The 14,376-nt window shown below is 43.0% G+C and overlaps 1 protein-coding gene across 2 annotated transcripts in view; it reads left to right on the forward strand.

Moving 5' to 3' along the window:
• nin (ninein (GSK3B interacting protein)) overlaps positions 1-14,376 on the forward strand; it is a 127,302-nt gene that overhangs the window by 77,159 nt on the left and 35,767 nt on the right. For both annotated transcript variants that reach the window (XM_052038123.1, XM_052038211.1), the window contains exons 6-11: positions 456-646; positions 3,821-3,961; positions 10,536-10,703; positions 10,878-11,014; positions 12,558-12,698; positions 13,642-13,816. In XM_052038123.1, the coding sequence (XP_051894083.1) occupies positions 456-646; positions 3,821-3,961; positions 10,536-10,703; positions 10,878-11,014; positions 12,558-12,698; positions 13,642-13,816 (953 nt within the window). The remainder of the gene's footprint in view (positions 1-455; positions 647-3,820; positions 3,962-10,535; positions 10,704-10,877; positions 11,015-12,557; positions 12,699-13,641; positions 13,817-14,376) is intronic.

The raw sequence follows: 14,376 nt of genomic DNA on the forward strand, positions 1-14,376 counted from the left end.
TCCCCTGTGATTAAACTAATCATATTCACTTGGGATAAGTTTAGTGTGGCATTCATCAAGAATGGCCAGTGTACACTGGAGACAACTGATTACCGCCACATGTACAACACGTGCAGGTTGAATCAGTGACGATGTGGTCTACCAGATGAATGACGTGTAGAGAGGCTAATGAAGTATGTGAGAGAAGGTAATGCATCAAATGAAGGAATTTTCTGCTATTCAGAAGAAGAATGATGAATAATGCCAGAAAATTGCACTAATATCAACTGTTGAAATAAGAATTGTAAACTAGGGTAATGAAGAAGAAGATCTGAATTATGAACTTGCCAGCCCAAGTTTTGATTTCAAATTTCTCTCACCTTATTCCAGCCTGGTTACTTTTTATTAGATCAATGTTCCTTGATCAATTCTAGCCTTTCACAAGCCACTGTAATTATTGTATACGTGTTTTCCAGGTCAGTTGGGATTTTGGAACCCAGATGATTTGAATACCTCTCAGAATGTGTTTGGTGCTGACCCCAAATGGATTGAAGAACGACTTCAAGCAGTTTCTGAAGAGCTTGGAGTCACCAAAGACAGTTACCTGAGCAGCAAAGAGTTGATTTCCATATGTGATCAATGTGGCCTTCAGAATGTGGATGCAGAGGTGAGGGTTTTTAAATTGAAAGGATTATTTTAACAAAGTTACCTGAAAAATTCACATTTTTTAATGTTTAGCCAAGGCATAAAGGCCTAGAAATTCAGTCTCAGACAAGCTGTTTGTTACATGATTGATTTGGAACGTAAAATGAATCACAAAACTCAGTTGGGAACTAACAGGGTTTACAGCACAAATGAGATCTTTGAGCAGCAGCTTCCAGGTATGTAATGCATCTACACATAAAAGTGTGTATCAATCTGTGCACAACACCCGTTTCTAGCTATTCTGTGAACTTCAATCAAGCATATGTAATTAACATTTGGTATGGACAGAACAGGAAGTCATGTCTAAGCAGAAAGCCCTGCACCTGTGCAATATAATCATCAGTCATTTGCAAGTTTTGGAGGAATTCACTTGGAGCTGAATGTGTATTGCATTTCCCTGATGACCCAGGTCTACTGGCTCTGGGAACAAGAAGTGAGGCAATTTGAATCCCAAAATCGCAGGAACTTGCCATTGTGTGGAGCTTGAAATTATAAGCGGCAGGTTACCTTTGCAACACACCAGTATTGGCAGTGCCCTGCATTTCCCCTTGCTCATTTTCCACTCCCCGAACAGAAACATTCTGGAAATTACTATTTAGAAAAGGGTTTCAATCAGGCTGACTCTCCAGCAGCATGTTAGATCAAGGGAGTAAACTCCTTACCTTGCAATAACATGTGTCTTTTCAACATCTTTTAAGCTCTAAAGAAACTGAGAAGTATTCTACACTTGCCTCTCTAAGTATAGCTTTGAATTTTTTTTAAAAGCAGCCTTCCTCATCACGCAAAGCAGCCTATTGCATAACTAAAGCCATGTACTGCCTAATGGTTAATGAAATGCCCCTGAGTGCTACTTTTATTCAGTTAGGTTATTCAAGCAGACCATGAAAGATTTCTGCACAAAATGGGCAGCACAATGGCATAGCTAGTGGAGATGCTGCCTCACGGCTTCAATGACCCGTGTTCAATCCTGACCTCGGGTGCTATGTGTGGAGTTTGCACGTTTTCCCTGAAACCAAATGCGTTTTCTCTAGGTATCTAGTTTGCTCCCATATCCAAAGATATGCTGTGGATTGGAAGGTTAATTGACCACTGTAAATTCACCCGAGCATGCAGGTGAGTGGTAGAATCTGGGAGGAGTCGATGGGAATGTGGGAGATTAACATGCGACTAGCGAAGGATTAGCATTAATGGGTGCTTGATGGTCAGTGCTGATACAGTGGGCTGAAGAGCCTGTTTCTGTGCTATATTACTATGAGAACAATAGGAAGCTTTGATCTGTGTCAGCTGGGTACTTTAATACCTGCACAACATCCTCATTGGGAAATTTATCTTCCTTTTCCTGTGCCTTTACTTATTCACTACTTTGGAGTTGCCCCCATAAAAGCAACAATCAGTACAAATGGTAATGGAACACTCCTCTCATCATCATCTCAATGACAAATAGGCATTATTAACAAATGCTGACCTCTAGCCATAGCCAATATCCATAAGAGCTAATAGTCAAAGAGAGAAGCAAGTCAGTGTGATGGCAGAATTCCCATATTGCCATCCCTCTGTTATTGATGATCTCAGTGTTCCTTCCTTCACAAAACGTGAAAGCCAGATCCAACTAAGTGAACATGCCAAACTTTTTTTTACAGAGAGTATTGAGTATTCCATCATGGTCTTGAATTGTGCTTTGTAGATCATTGAAGATTGTTATCAGGAGGTGAGTCACTCAGGGTGGAATACCCAGCCTCTCACCTGCTTCTTTGGTTCTTGTGAATGGTCCAGTTCAGTTTCTGGTCAATTGTGACCTGGAGGTGTGGGACTTACTTGGTGATGGTAATGCAATTGAATATCACAGATCATGTAGCAGTCTTCCACCATTTGATGTATCGGGTGCATTTTTCTTCGAACAACTTATCAAGCCACGTAGTTTCAGTCGATTTGCCTATTCAAACAGAGATAATTAAACAAAGAACAGTATTGGCAGAGCCTTCCCAGGTGCACAACTGAGTGATGATGCATTTTAAATTGTTTGCTCTTGTAATGTTCTTTTTGATTTAAGTGTGTTGGTTCCCCCCAGTGGTTAGTATAAACACTGCTCGGAAAGATGCTCCACATTTTTGCTGCTTCCATTGACACTTCAGCTTGCTGCCTTTTCAGGATAACATTGCACAGTTTATGAAACAATATGAAGATATTTTGTTTCTTAAAGGATCAATGCATTTTCTATGGATTAGGTTCCAACATGTTTCATGTTTCCAACTAGGTTCTTTTCATCCTTCATTTGAAAGGAATACAATCTGTGAAGTTGTCCCTTTAATTTATTTTAGCAGAGTTTGTTTAATTTTGGCACAGGGCTTCTGCATTGAATTTGCTTTCACGTTGCAAGTAGAATTCAAGTGTATTCATTTCACACATTCAGTGGTGCATCAGCACACACTGAAGCCCTGTCATATTTCCGCAAGCTTCCTACGTTATAAATGACTCTGTTCCATTTCCAAAAATCTTCCTTTCTTTTAAGACTCATCGTCCCAAATATAAATCCCCAAGCAGAGTTAAGATTATTATTGGTATTCTTGAGACAATTCTTGGTGATATAGCAGAGCTTCCAGGGATGATCCCTCCATTACTCTACTATTGGAGCTTTTTTTCTGACACTTTGTTCCAACTCTACTCTGTACCACTGCTGAAGGTCCAACCCAAATAATAGCTAAGTATTTTGTAAAATGTCTGGATGGTCTTGCTCCTGCACTAAAGCCCAAATGATGTTCTTAATGATATAATGTTATCATTAAGAATATCTGCTTCCAAAGCACAAAAGGTGGCCAAGAACAATTGACCCATTTTATGATCAGAGAGAAGTTGCATTAGCAAAGGCGGCATTAACTAGCGAGAAATCCATAATCTAGTGAAAACACTCCAGACATACTTGCAATTTAAGAATTTTGTCGGGGTAAATTCTATATAATGTATAAGACTCGTATAACATTTGAGAATCTGGATATAGTGATTTTATGAGAACATAATAGACTAGTAATTACTGCATGATATATACTTTGTAAACAGTTGTTTTCACATGACAGAAGTCTGTAAGCATTGCAGTGGTAATGTTGGTATTTGCTTTTCAATGCTCACTTCTTTGTAATAGGTTCTGGATGACATATTTCAAAAACTAGACCAAGATGGATTAATGCGTCTTGAGGATTTCCTTCACAGCATTTTTAAAAAATCAGCACCTTCTTCTGCTTCTACTCCTTATAGGCAATTAAAGAGGCATCATTCCTTACAGGTAATTGATCTTCAGACAACTGTATGGTATTCCAGTGGTTTCACTACAATATTCTGTTGTTGTCTCACTTTAAGTGGTTCAGTTTTTTAAGCTTTATTTTATCTAAAATAAGCACAAAAAAAATCACCTCATTCATTCTGCAGTTTCCATTCATTGAGATTGGCAGAAAGTAATCCTGTCATCATTTTGAAAATTTTATTCATTGCTGATAATGTTAGGGAAATGTTGGTTGGCTGAATTTTGGCACAAACTGCAGGTAGTACTGAAAATTGTGATTACCAACGATTCCCCTTTCACTTTAATTTTAATGATGCTGTTGATTCGACATTGAATAGTTAAGAAGTTCAGTAAATGGTGGCTAAAAATACAAATGCACTTCTCTTTTTGTATTATATTCTTTTCTTCGGGGTATTAGCAGCTTATTTGCATTGATCCAAGCAATGGACAACATTCCTTTCTGCAGAATATAGCTAGGTTTGTCTCTATCCTTGCTTGCAGGACCAAACCCATTGATTTCCTGCCCAGCTTCCAGACCCAACAATAGTTGTTAACAAATGTTAGATGCAGCAATTATAGTTAACAGGCAGGACCCTGGGAATTTCTTGCTATCTGATTAGATGCCACTTTTTCAAGTGGTGGCCTAGAAATTCAAAATCTGATTATACACGTAATTGGTATCACAAAACATAAATTTGTGCACTCAAACTGTATTGTATCCTAAAGTTGTGCACCCAGAAAGCATGATAATTCTAAAATTTTATGCACAAAGAGCACATTAAATTTAAATGGAGACACAAGAGACTGCAGATGCTGGAATCTGGAGCAACAATGTGCTGGAGGAACTCAGCGGGTTGAGCAGCATCTGTGGAAGGAAAGAAATTGTCAATGTTTTGGGTCGAAGCCCTGCATCAGGACTGAGAGGCAAGATGGCCAGCATAGAGAGGGGAAGGGGAGTGGCAAGATAGGATTCCAAGGTGATCGGTGGACTGGGAAGAGATGTAAGGTGACAGGCAGGTCGTGCCAAGTAGGGGAGGTGAGTGGGAATGGAGTTGGAAGACTGTGGCAGGTGAATGATAGACAAAGAGAGAGAAGAAAAAGAAAAACAAGGTAGGGGGAGGGAGAGTGTGAAGATGGGAGACAACTGCTGGAGGGAGATAAGCAGGAACACAAAGCACTACCAGAGATGGATTCAGATAAGTAGGAGGTGAGAATGGGTACCATTAGAGGAGACGGGAGAGGTGAACAACAGTTGGAACCAGAAGGGGGAGGAGGAGCGCTGAAACCTCTGTGTGTGAAGTGGGTCGATGGAGCCAGGAGGGGAAGGGGACAAAGATGGGGGAAGGGGGGCTGGGGGGAGATTGGGAAGGGGGACAAAAATGAGAGGATCAGAAGGAGAGTGGGGAGAGGGGAGGGGAGGGGAATATCAAAAGTGGGGGTGGGGCTTACCTAAAACTGGAAAACTCAATATCCATGCCATTGGGTTGTAGACTACCCAGGCGGAATATAAGGTGTTGCTTCTCCAGTTTGCACTGAGCTTCATCCTGGCAGTGAAGAAGGCCAAGGATGGACAGGTCAATGTGGGAATGGGAAGGGGGGTTGAAATGGTCTGCAACTGGGAGCTCGAGATGATCATTGCGGACTGAGTGCAGGTGTTCTGCGCAACGGTCGCCAAGTCTGCGCTTGGTCTCGCCGATGTAGAGGAGACCACATTGGGAGCACCAAATGCAGTAGACAAGGTTGGAGGAGATGCATGTGAACCTCTGCCTCACCTGGAAGGACTGTTTACATCCCTGGATAGTGGTGAGGGAGGAGGTGCAAGGACAAGTGTTACATCTGTGCGAGGGCAGGGGAAAGTACTAGGGCTAAGGGAGGGATGGGTGTGGAGGGATGAGCAGACCAGGGAGTCACGGAGGGGAGCGGTTCCTGTGGAAGGTGGAAAATGGTGGGGAGGGGAAGATGTGGCTGGTGGTGGGATCATGATGCTGCTGGCAGAAAGGATGAAGGATAATATGCTGGATGAGGAGGCTCGGGGAGAAAGGTAAGGACTAGGGGAACTCTACCTTTGTTCTGTCTGGGAGGAGGTGGGTTGAGAGCAGAAGTATGAGAAACAGAGGAGATGCATCCATCAACCCCAGCAGAAGGGAAGCCACGCTTCCTGAAAAGGAGGACATTTCAGATGTCCTGGAACAGAAAGTCTCATCTTGAGAGCAGATGCAGCAGAGACAGAGAAACTGGGAAAAAGGAAATGGCATCCTTACAAGAGACAGGGTGGGAAGAGGCGTAGTCTAAGTAACTGTGGGAGTTGGTGGGTTCATAGTAAATATCAGTGGATAGTTTGTCTCCTGAGATGGAGACAATGAGGTCCAGAAAAGAGGAGAGAAGTGTCAGAAATCGTCCATGTGAATTTGAGAGCAGGGTGGAAGTTGGTGGCAAAGGTGATGAAATTGATGAGTTCTGCACAGGTGCAAGAAGCAGCACCAATGTAGTTATCAGTGTAATAGAGAAAGAGTTGGGGAGTGGTACTGGGGAAGGTTTGGAACGGGGACTGTTCCACATTGCCAACAAAAGACAGGCATAGCTGGGGCCCATGCAGATGCCCAAGGCTACACCTTCGATTTGTAGAAAGTGAGAGGAGTCAAAAGAGAAGTTGTTGAAGGTAAGAACAAGTTCAGCCAGGCAGATGAGAGTGTTGGTGGAGGGGAACCGATTGGATCTTTGTTGTAGAAAGAAGCAGAGGGCTTTTAGACCTTCCTGATGGGGGATGGAGGTGTATAAAGACTGGACATCCATAGTGAAGATGAGGCATTGGGGGCCAGGGAATCGGAAGTTGTCCATCTGGTGGAGGGCATGCAAGGTGTCCCAGATGTAGGTGGCAAGGGACTGGACATGGGATGGAGTCAAGGTATGAGGAGATAGGTTAAATGGGGCAAGAGTAGGCAGAAACATTAGGCCTATCAGGACTCCTGTTTGTGGATCTTGGGTAAGAGATCGAAGCAGCAAGTGCACTATCAGGTTAGAGGCTGTGGTGGGGAGATCTGATGTAATGGGATCTGTGACAGTGTGCGAGATGATGGCCTTGTGTTTGTTGGTGGGGTCATTGTCCAGGGGTTGGTAAGCGGAAGTATCCGAGAGCTGTTGTCTGGCCTCTGCAAGGTAGAGGTCAGTCCGCCAGACTACAACGGCATCGCCCTTGTCTGCGTGTTTGATGACTAGGTTGCGATTGGTGCTAAGTGAATGGAGGGCTGCGCGTTCAGAGGACATGAGGTTGAAGCGGGCCAGGGGAGTGGAGAAGTCGTGGCAGTTGATGCCACGGTGGCAATTGGAGATGAAAAGGCTGAGGGAGGGTAAAAGGCCTGAAGGGGATGTCCAAGTGGAAGGGGAGTGTTGAAGACGTGAGAAGAGGTCATCCATGGGGGGTGAGGACTCCTTGCCAACACTTCTGCTCTCGCCTGCCCCCTCCCAGACAGAACAGAGATAGAGTTCCCCTGGTCCTTGCCTTTCACCCAATGAGCCTCCGCATCCAGCAGATCTTTCTTCCTCCTTTCCACCAGCTGCAGCATGATCCCACCAGTCATATCTTCTCCTCCCCACCCCTCTCCGCCTTCCACAGGGACCACTCCCTCCGTGACTCCCTGGTCTGCCCATCCCTCCACACCCATTCCTCCCTCCCTTACCCCTAATACTTTCCCCTGCCCTTGCACTTGTCCTTACACCTCCTCCCTCAGGGACCTAAACAGTCCTTCCAGATGAGGCAAAGATTCACGTTCATCTCCACCAACCTAGTCTACTGCATTCGGTGCTTCCCTCTACATCGGCGAGACCAAGCGTAGTCCCGGTGACCGTTTCGCAGAACACCTACACTCAGTCCGCAATGGCTGTCCCCAGCTTCCAGTTGCAAACCAATTCTTCCCATTCCCACACTGACCTGTCCATCCTTGGCTTTCTTTACTGCCAAGATGAAGCCCAAACTAGAGGAGCAACACCTTGTATTCCCCCGGGTAGTCTACAACGCAATGGCATGGATATTGAGTTTTCCAATTTTAGGTAAATCCTTTTTTTCCCCCTCTTTCCCTCCTGCCCCCCTTTTTATCCTCCTGTCCTCCCAGTTTTGTTCACCCATCTTTGTCCCCTTCCCCCTCCTGGCACCATCCACCCACTTCACACACAGGTTTCCCACACTCCCCCGCCCCAATCTGGTTCCAACTGCCATTCATCTCTCCCTTCTCCTCTAGTTGTTCCCATTCTCACCTCCTTTACTTATCCGAATCCAGCTTTGTGTTCCTGCTTTGTGTTCCTGCTTATCTCCCTCCAGCAGCTGTCTCCTACCGTCACACTCCCCTCCCCCTCCCACCTTGCTCCATCTGTTGTTTTCTGTTCTTTTTCCTCTCTCTCTTTGTCTGCCTCCATCTATCATTCACCTGCCACAGTCTTCCAACTCCATCTCCCCTACCTGGCACTACCTGCCTGTCATCTTGCATCCCTCCTCAGTCTACCGATCACCTCGGAATCCTTTCTTGCCACTCCCCTTCGCTCTATGCTGGCCATCTCGCCTCTTTTCTCTCAGTCCTGATGCCGAGTTTTGAACCGAAGCATCGACAGTTTCTTTGCTCCCACAGATACTCCTCGGCTCGCTGAGTTCCTCCAGCAGGTTGTTTGTTGCATCACATTAAATTTAAAGTTATGCCTGCAAGCCACATGCTAAACCTGGAGTTGTGTGAACAACTACAGAGTGATCTTAAAATCATGCACACAAACCAGAAGGTAACCTAAAAGTTGTGTGCACAAACATCAGAAAAAGAATTAGATTTAGACCATTTGGTGCTTTGCCCCTACTCTAACATTCAGATCCTTTACCTCAGCACTACTTTCCCAAACAAATTTGATTCTCTTAAAATTTTATTGATCTCTGTCTTAAATATACTCAGCAACTGAGCCTCCACAGAACTCTTGGATAAAGAAATACGAAGATTTACTACACTCCAAGTCAAGAAATGTCTTCTGATCTCAGTCCTGAATGGCCAACCCCTTATTTTGAAACTCTGTCCCTTGGTACTAGAACTTCCCAGCTGGGGGAAGCATCATCCATGTGAGTTGCATGCTAAACAGTTGGGCATTTAAACCACATGGTAATCCCACATGGATAAAATTGTGTGCACATCGTACCACGGTTGTCCACAAAAACTGTGTAGTGAGCCTAAAGTTATATGCACAAACCAGGTGAAAGTCCCAATTCATGTACCAAGCACGATTTCACCTCTGGGGGCCGCTAAAGCAGTCACTTGAACATTTGGGCTATTTTCGGGCAGTTTGTGCTCCATTTGGTGCTCAGCTTGAGGATAGGTTAGAAGTGAAGGGATTTTATGGTGGATATGATGAGCTCCACCTTTCCACTCCAGTCATTGAAATTCCTGCCTGTGAAAGGAGAATGGAACTGTGACATTAAAACCTCATTTCAGTCAAGCATGGGAATTCTTACCATTGAGCAGGATTACCTACTTCACTTCTCTCCCCAACAGTCAAAGCTATTAATTTCACAATGGGATAGGGCAAGTGTGTGTGTGTGTGTGTGTGTGTGTGTGTAGATTTGCACCATCATTATCCTATCTTGTTTTTACCGTGATGAGTGGGATAAATAAAACTGTGCTCATAAACCACATTTTTTTTATATACAAAATAAACTTTATTCATAATAAAAAACAAACTATATACAATTACAAAACAGTGCAAACCTTTACATTCTTGTACCGATCAATCATTAGTGTTACCTTTTTATATAGAAAATAGCACCGATGCCACACGTGTGGCTCCCTGGAAACTACCCAGTCCCGTATTTACAATATTTAGGGGCTTTCTCGCCTGTCCCTGCCCCTCCCTCTCCAGTGGCAGAAGAACCCTAAACTATAGTCCTTCCCCACCGAGCCTTTGTGTTGGCTGCACCCAGCTTCAGTGCGTCCCTCAGCACGTACTCCTGCAGCCTGGAGTGTGCCAGCCGGCAGCATTCCCCTACGGACATCTCGCAGTGCTGGAAGACCAACAAGTTTCGGGCAGACCAAAGAGCGTCTTTCACCGAGTTGATGACCTTCCAGCAGCAGTTGATGTCCGTCTCTGCGTGTGTCCCCAGGAACAGCCCGTAGATCAGAGAAGCCTCTGTTACGCTGCTGCTGGGGATGAACCGTGACGAGGACCCTTGCATCTTTTGCAAACCACATAGTAATCCCATAGGTGGGTTAGTATGTAGAAGTGGGTGTGAGTACGTATGCTTGATAGGGACTGAAAATGGTGTTCCAGCACAGTTTGGTCAATGGGACATGCTGATAATGTAGCAAAAATTTACATAAGAGGTACAAGTGGATCAATATTATAAATGTGCCCAAATCCAGGATTTAGTGAGTAAGACAACAGACGCACAAAATGGTGGAGGAACTCAGCAGGTCAGGCAACGTCTATGGATGGAAATAACAAGGATTGCTTGCCAATAGGAAAGCCAGGAAGGCATGCTTTGTCACTAATTAAAGAGTTTGAATCAGAGGCCATGATGTTGTACGTTTTTTTTCTCCCTCGGTTCACATACAAGCCTTTTGATGAAACCGGCCGTCGCACTGCTACCCCATCTGCTATGACCAGTACTATTGGTCTTCGCCTGTTTTCGTGTTTGGATGATGGGACAGGATATACCTCCGCAGATCAGATCTTAGATGCCTGGCAAAATGAAGGAATTGAAAATGGCCTTGAAATTCTAAAGGTATGACCACACATTACAGTCTTTTTGTGTGAAAAATATGCTGAGGTGTGCTGACTTGTCTCTGTTTTCCTTTGATTGCTACAAATAACGATTTGAAGTATATATGCTTCACCAATGGTAGCTGTACGTGAACAATCCTGCATGATGGTTAACATAAATGATTGCTGTTTACAGACCTTGGATTTTGCCCTGTATGGGAAGGTCAATCTGTCAGAATTTACCCTGGCTCTAGAGAACGAGCTCCTGATAACAAAGAATGGAATCCACCAAGCTGTTCTGGCCAGCTTCAAAAATGAGATTAGACATTTAATGTAAGTCAATTGTTTCTTTTTTAGTTAAAACAAGAGAATTAAAGAATTTGTGTAGTTCTTTTTCAATGTGTGCCTGCACCTCTCCAAGTTCATATGCTGCTCATTGGACACATTGTTTTGGGGTAATTGAGCTTTTGCCAACTTCTAAAACTCTAAGAATAAGCCTAATGCTGTTGTATTAATTGCTCTGTTTTAATTTTCCACTTTTTTTTAAGTGGGAGATATGTATGTAGCAGTAATACAATTTATAAATTAGATTTTTTGGCCCATAATTTTGAAATGGCAGATAAAATGCCAGAATGGTAACACATAGGGATATCAATTTATTTTTAGAAGTATTTGATTATGCCTAAATGCAATGCCTGGCATTCCTTTGTGTTACATTCAGTAAGTGTTCTCTGCATGGTGGCAGTGTGCCCTGAACATTCTGATGCTTGCTGCAGTTGGTCTTGATGTGTCTTGGTCAGGAATAGCTATCATTTATCCTCAGTGTCACAGATCATAGTAAGAGGCTATTCAGTCCACTATTTTTGTGCCAGCCAATAAAACTTAATCTAATCCAATTTTCCCATTCTTATGATAGCTTTTCCACATCAACTACTCATGCAGATATATTTTAAGTGAGATGTTTCTGACTCCACCATCTAATCAGACAATGAATTCCAAATCCCCAAGTTCATGGGCTTTAAGGAGAAAACTCCGCATTGACCGGAGTCATTGAAGTACAAAAGGATAGTTGCTGGAGGCCAATCATCTCAACCACCTGAAGAATTACTTTTGATCAGAATCTTAACTAGACAAAACACTCCATTTGCATGGGTGTGTGCAGCTCCAACCACTCCCAAAAAAACTTGAAACCATCCAGCAATGCACTCGATTGATATCTACCACTGTAAGCACACTGTGGCTGCCCTGTGTACCATCTACAAAAAGTACTACAGTAGTTCTCTCATTCATCAGCACTTCCTAAAGCTCCAGCTTCTACTAGCTAGATGGACAAGGGCAACAGGACAAAGGGATGCCACTGTGTCTGTGCGTGCATGTCAGGATGTTAAACTGATTAACCTAGTATTCTTCAAAATTAAGATAACATTCACAGAGTTGTCTGTCTCACTATCTGTAATCTTTGAAAATGTCCTTGTTTAACAATATGATGTTTCACCCTAGTGACAATGTGATAGGGATAATAGTTGAGGGCGACACTCCCTATTTGTATAGTCATTTGACCAACGCTCTGTAATGCAAGGTATGGGCAAGTCCTATAAATAATGTCTGTTTCCTGACCTCCTATAAATGAGCATTGCACCATGCTTGCATAGTGCAACCAGAAATAAACAAAGATTTCACATTACAAGACTGTGATCACTCATCTCAGTAAAATCAATTTCTTTGTTAAATACAAACAAAATGAAGTAAATCATGTATAGAAGACCCCATTAATTCCATGAAATCATTATTCATTTCTATAAAATGATTCTCGTATCTAAATTCAATACATTAACAAGCTCATTTTAATATACAACTGCCAATTACTTTTTTATAGGGAACGTGTTGATCAAGTTTTAAGAGAAAAAGAAAAACTTCGAACAGACTTAGAAAAAGCAGAGAAGTTGAAAAACCTAATGGCTTCAGAGGTGGATGACCGCCATGCTGCTATAGAACATCTCAATGAATGCAATCTCCGGTACTTGACATCTTCATACCTTTGGCACATGTATATGCTGGGTTAAAATCGCTAATAAGATAATAAATTATGACTTGGGCATCACCATCTAAACCTTCTAACCTATGATGCCGCTTACACCATAGTTATGGTGCTCTTTGATTTCTAATAATTTCAGTTACTGCAAATTGCTTTTTAGCTATTTTGAATAGGTATATCAGTTATGATAGTCTGCGGAATACAGAATGAGGTTAAGATAAGCCAGTCTGAATTATGCCCTATGTACAGGAAAATATTCTTTAAATCTAGTTTAATTCTGTGTGGAAGTATTTCCATAGATCTTCCATTTAGAGTTAGACCTTTGAGAGGCAAGGTGGGCCAAAAGAAAATTAAACAATTATAATATCTGCCATCGTTGGTTGGAATTGCAATTTCTCTGATAAACCATCGGATGATACTCTACAAAATGCTTCCTGTATTTAAAACTTTATTTATACAGCACTGTAACAGGTCCTTCCGGCCCAACAAGCCCACGATGCCCAATTACACCCATGTCAACCTACTGACCCGTACGTCTTTGGAATGTGGGAGGAAACCGGAGCGCCCAGAGGAAACCCATGCAGTCACGGGGAGAACATACATACTCTTTACGGACAGCGGCGGGAATTGAACCCCGATCGCTGGCGCTGTAATAACATTACGCTAACCGCTACGCTACCGTGCCACCCTTGTTTTTCACATATCTACAGGAGCAAGGAAAATAAATGTCTGATTGGAGCAGCATGTAACTAAAGCTCTCAGGAAAAATTCTTGTAGTGCTAATGAGAAAAAAACAGTTACAAAGTTCAGGATGTAAACAAGCTTGATCTGTTTGCAAATGTCTGAAAGCACTGGCATTCTAAAACGCCTGAACTAAAACTAAACAAGTGCCTTTATTTGTATCATTGTCTTCTTGTTTGTCCAGTAAGTTGGAGCAAGAATACAAGAACCGTCTCGCTGCTCTGAAGACAGACCTAACCAAAGAAAAAGACCAGATTTTTCATCAGGCCAATAAGCAAAGAATAGAACTTGAGAAAGAGATTGAAAAGGTGAAAGCAGAGGAAGGATACCTCAGGGACCGCCTTGCACTAGCATTAAAGGTGAAGCTTTGTGCTTTTTCCTTTATGATTCCTATGTCAAAGAAACACTTTAGAATTTCAGAGTCTCAGATCATATAACAAAGGACTGCATTTCACCTAAATCGAATGGCCAAGACCAACTGTTTGAACTGAAATTGTCTTGAAATATTGAGAAACATTGTGTTAGGTTTCTTTTTGTGCATACCTTTATCACCTGTGAGACATCTTTAAACTCTGGTCTCCCTACACTGTTTGATGCAAAGCAAATTATGAAAAGTGCAGAAGTGTTGGCAGCAAATTCAGAATTTAATACACTTCATCCAAATTGTGTTCCCCATCATCCTCCATAGACTGGGGCCTGAGTCATATCAGCATATAGCATGGGATGTGAAGGGAAACTGGAGCACCCAGAAGGAACCCGTACGCTACAGGGAGAACGTACAAACTCCACACACACAGTGCTGGAGGTCATGATTGTACCTGCGTTGCTGGAGCTGTGAGACAGTAGCTCTACCAGCTGTGTCACTGTGCTGCCCATGTGTGGATGTAAAGGTACTCACTGTAGATGCTACAAAAGATGC

Source organism: Pristis pectinata, chromosome 1 (assembly GCF_009764475.1).
Source record: "Pristis pectinata isolate sPriPec2 chromosome 1, sPriPec2.1.pri, whole genome shotgun sequence".
Classification (NCBI taxonomy): domain Eukaryota; kingdom Metazoa; phylum Chordata; class Chondrichthyes; order Rhinopristiformes; family Pristidae; genus Pristis; species Pristis pectinata.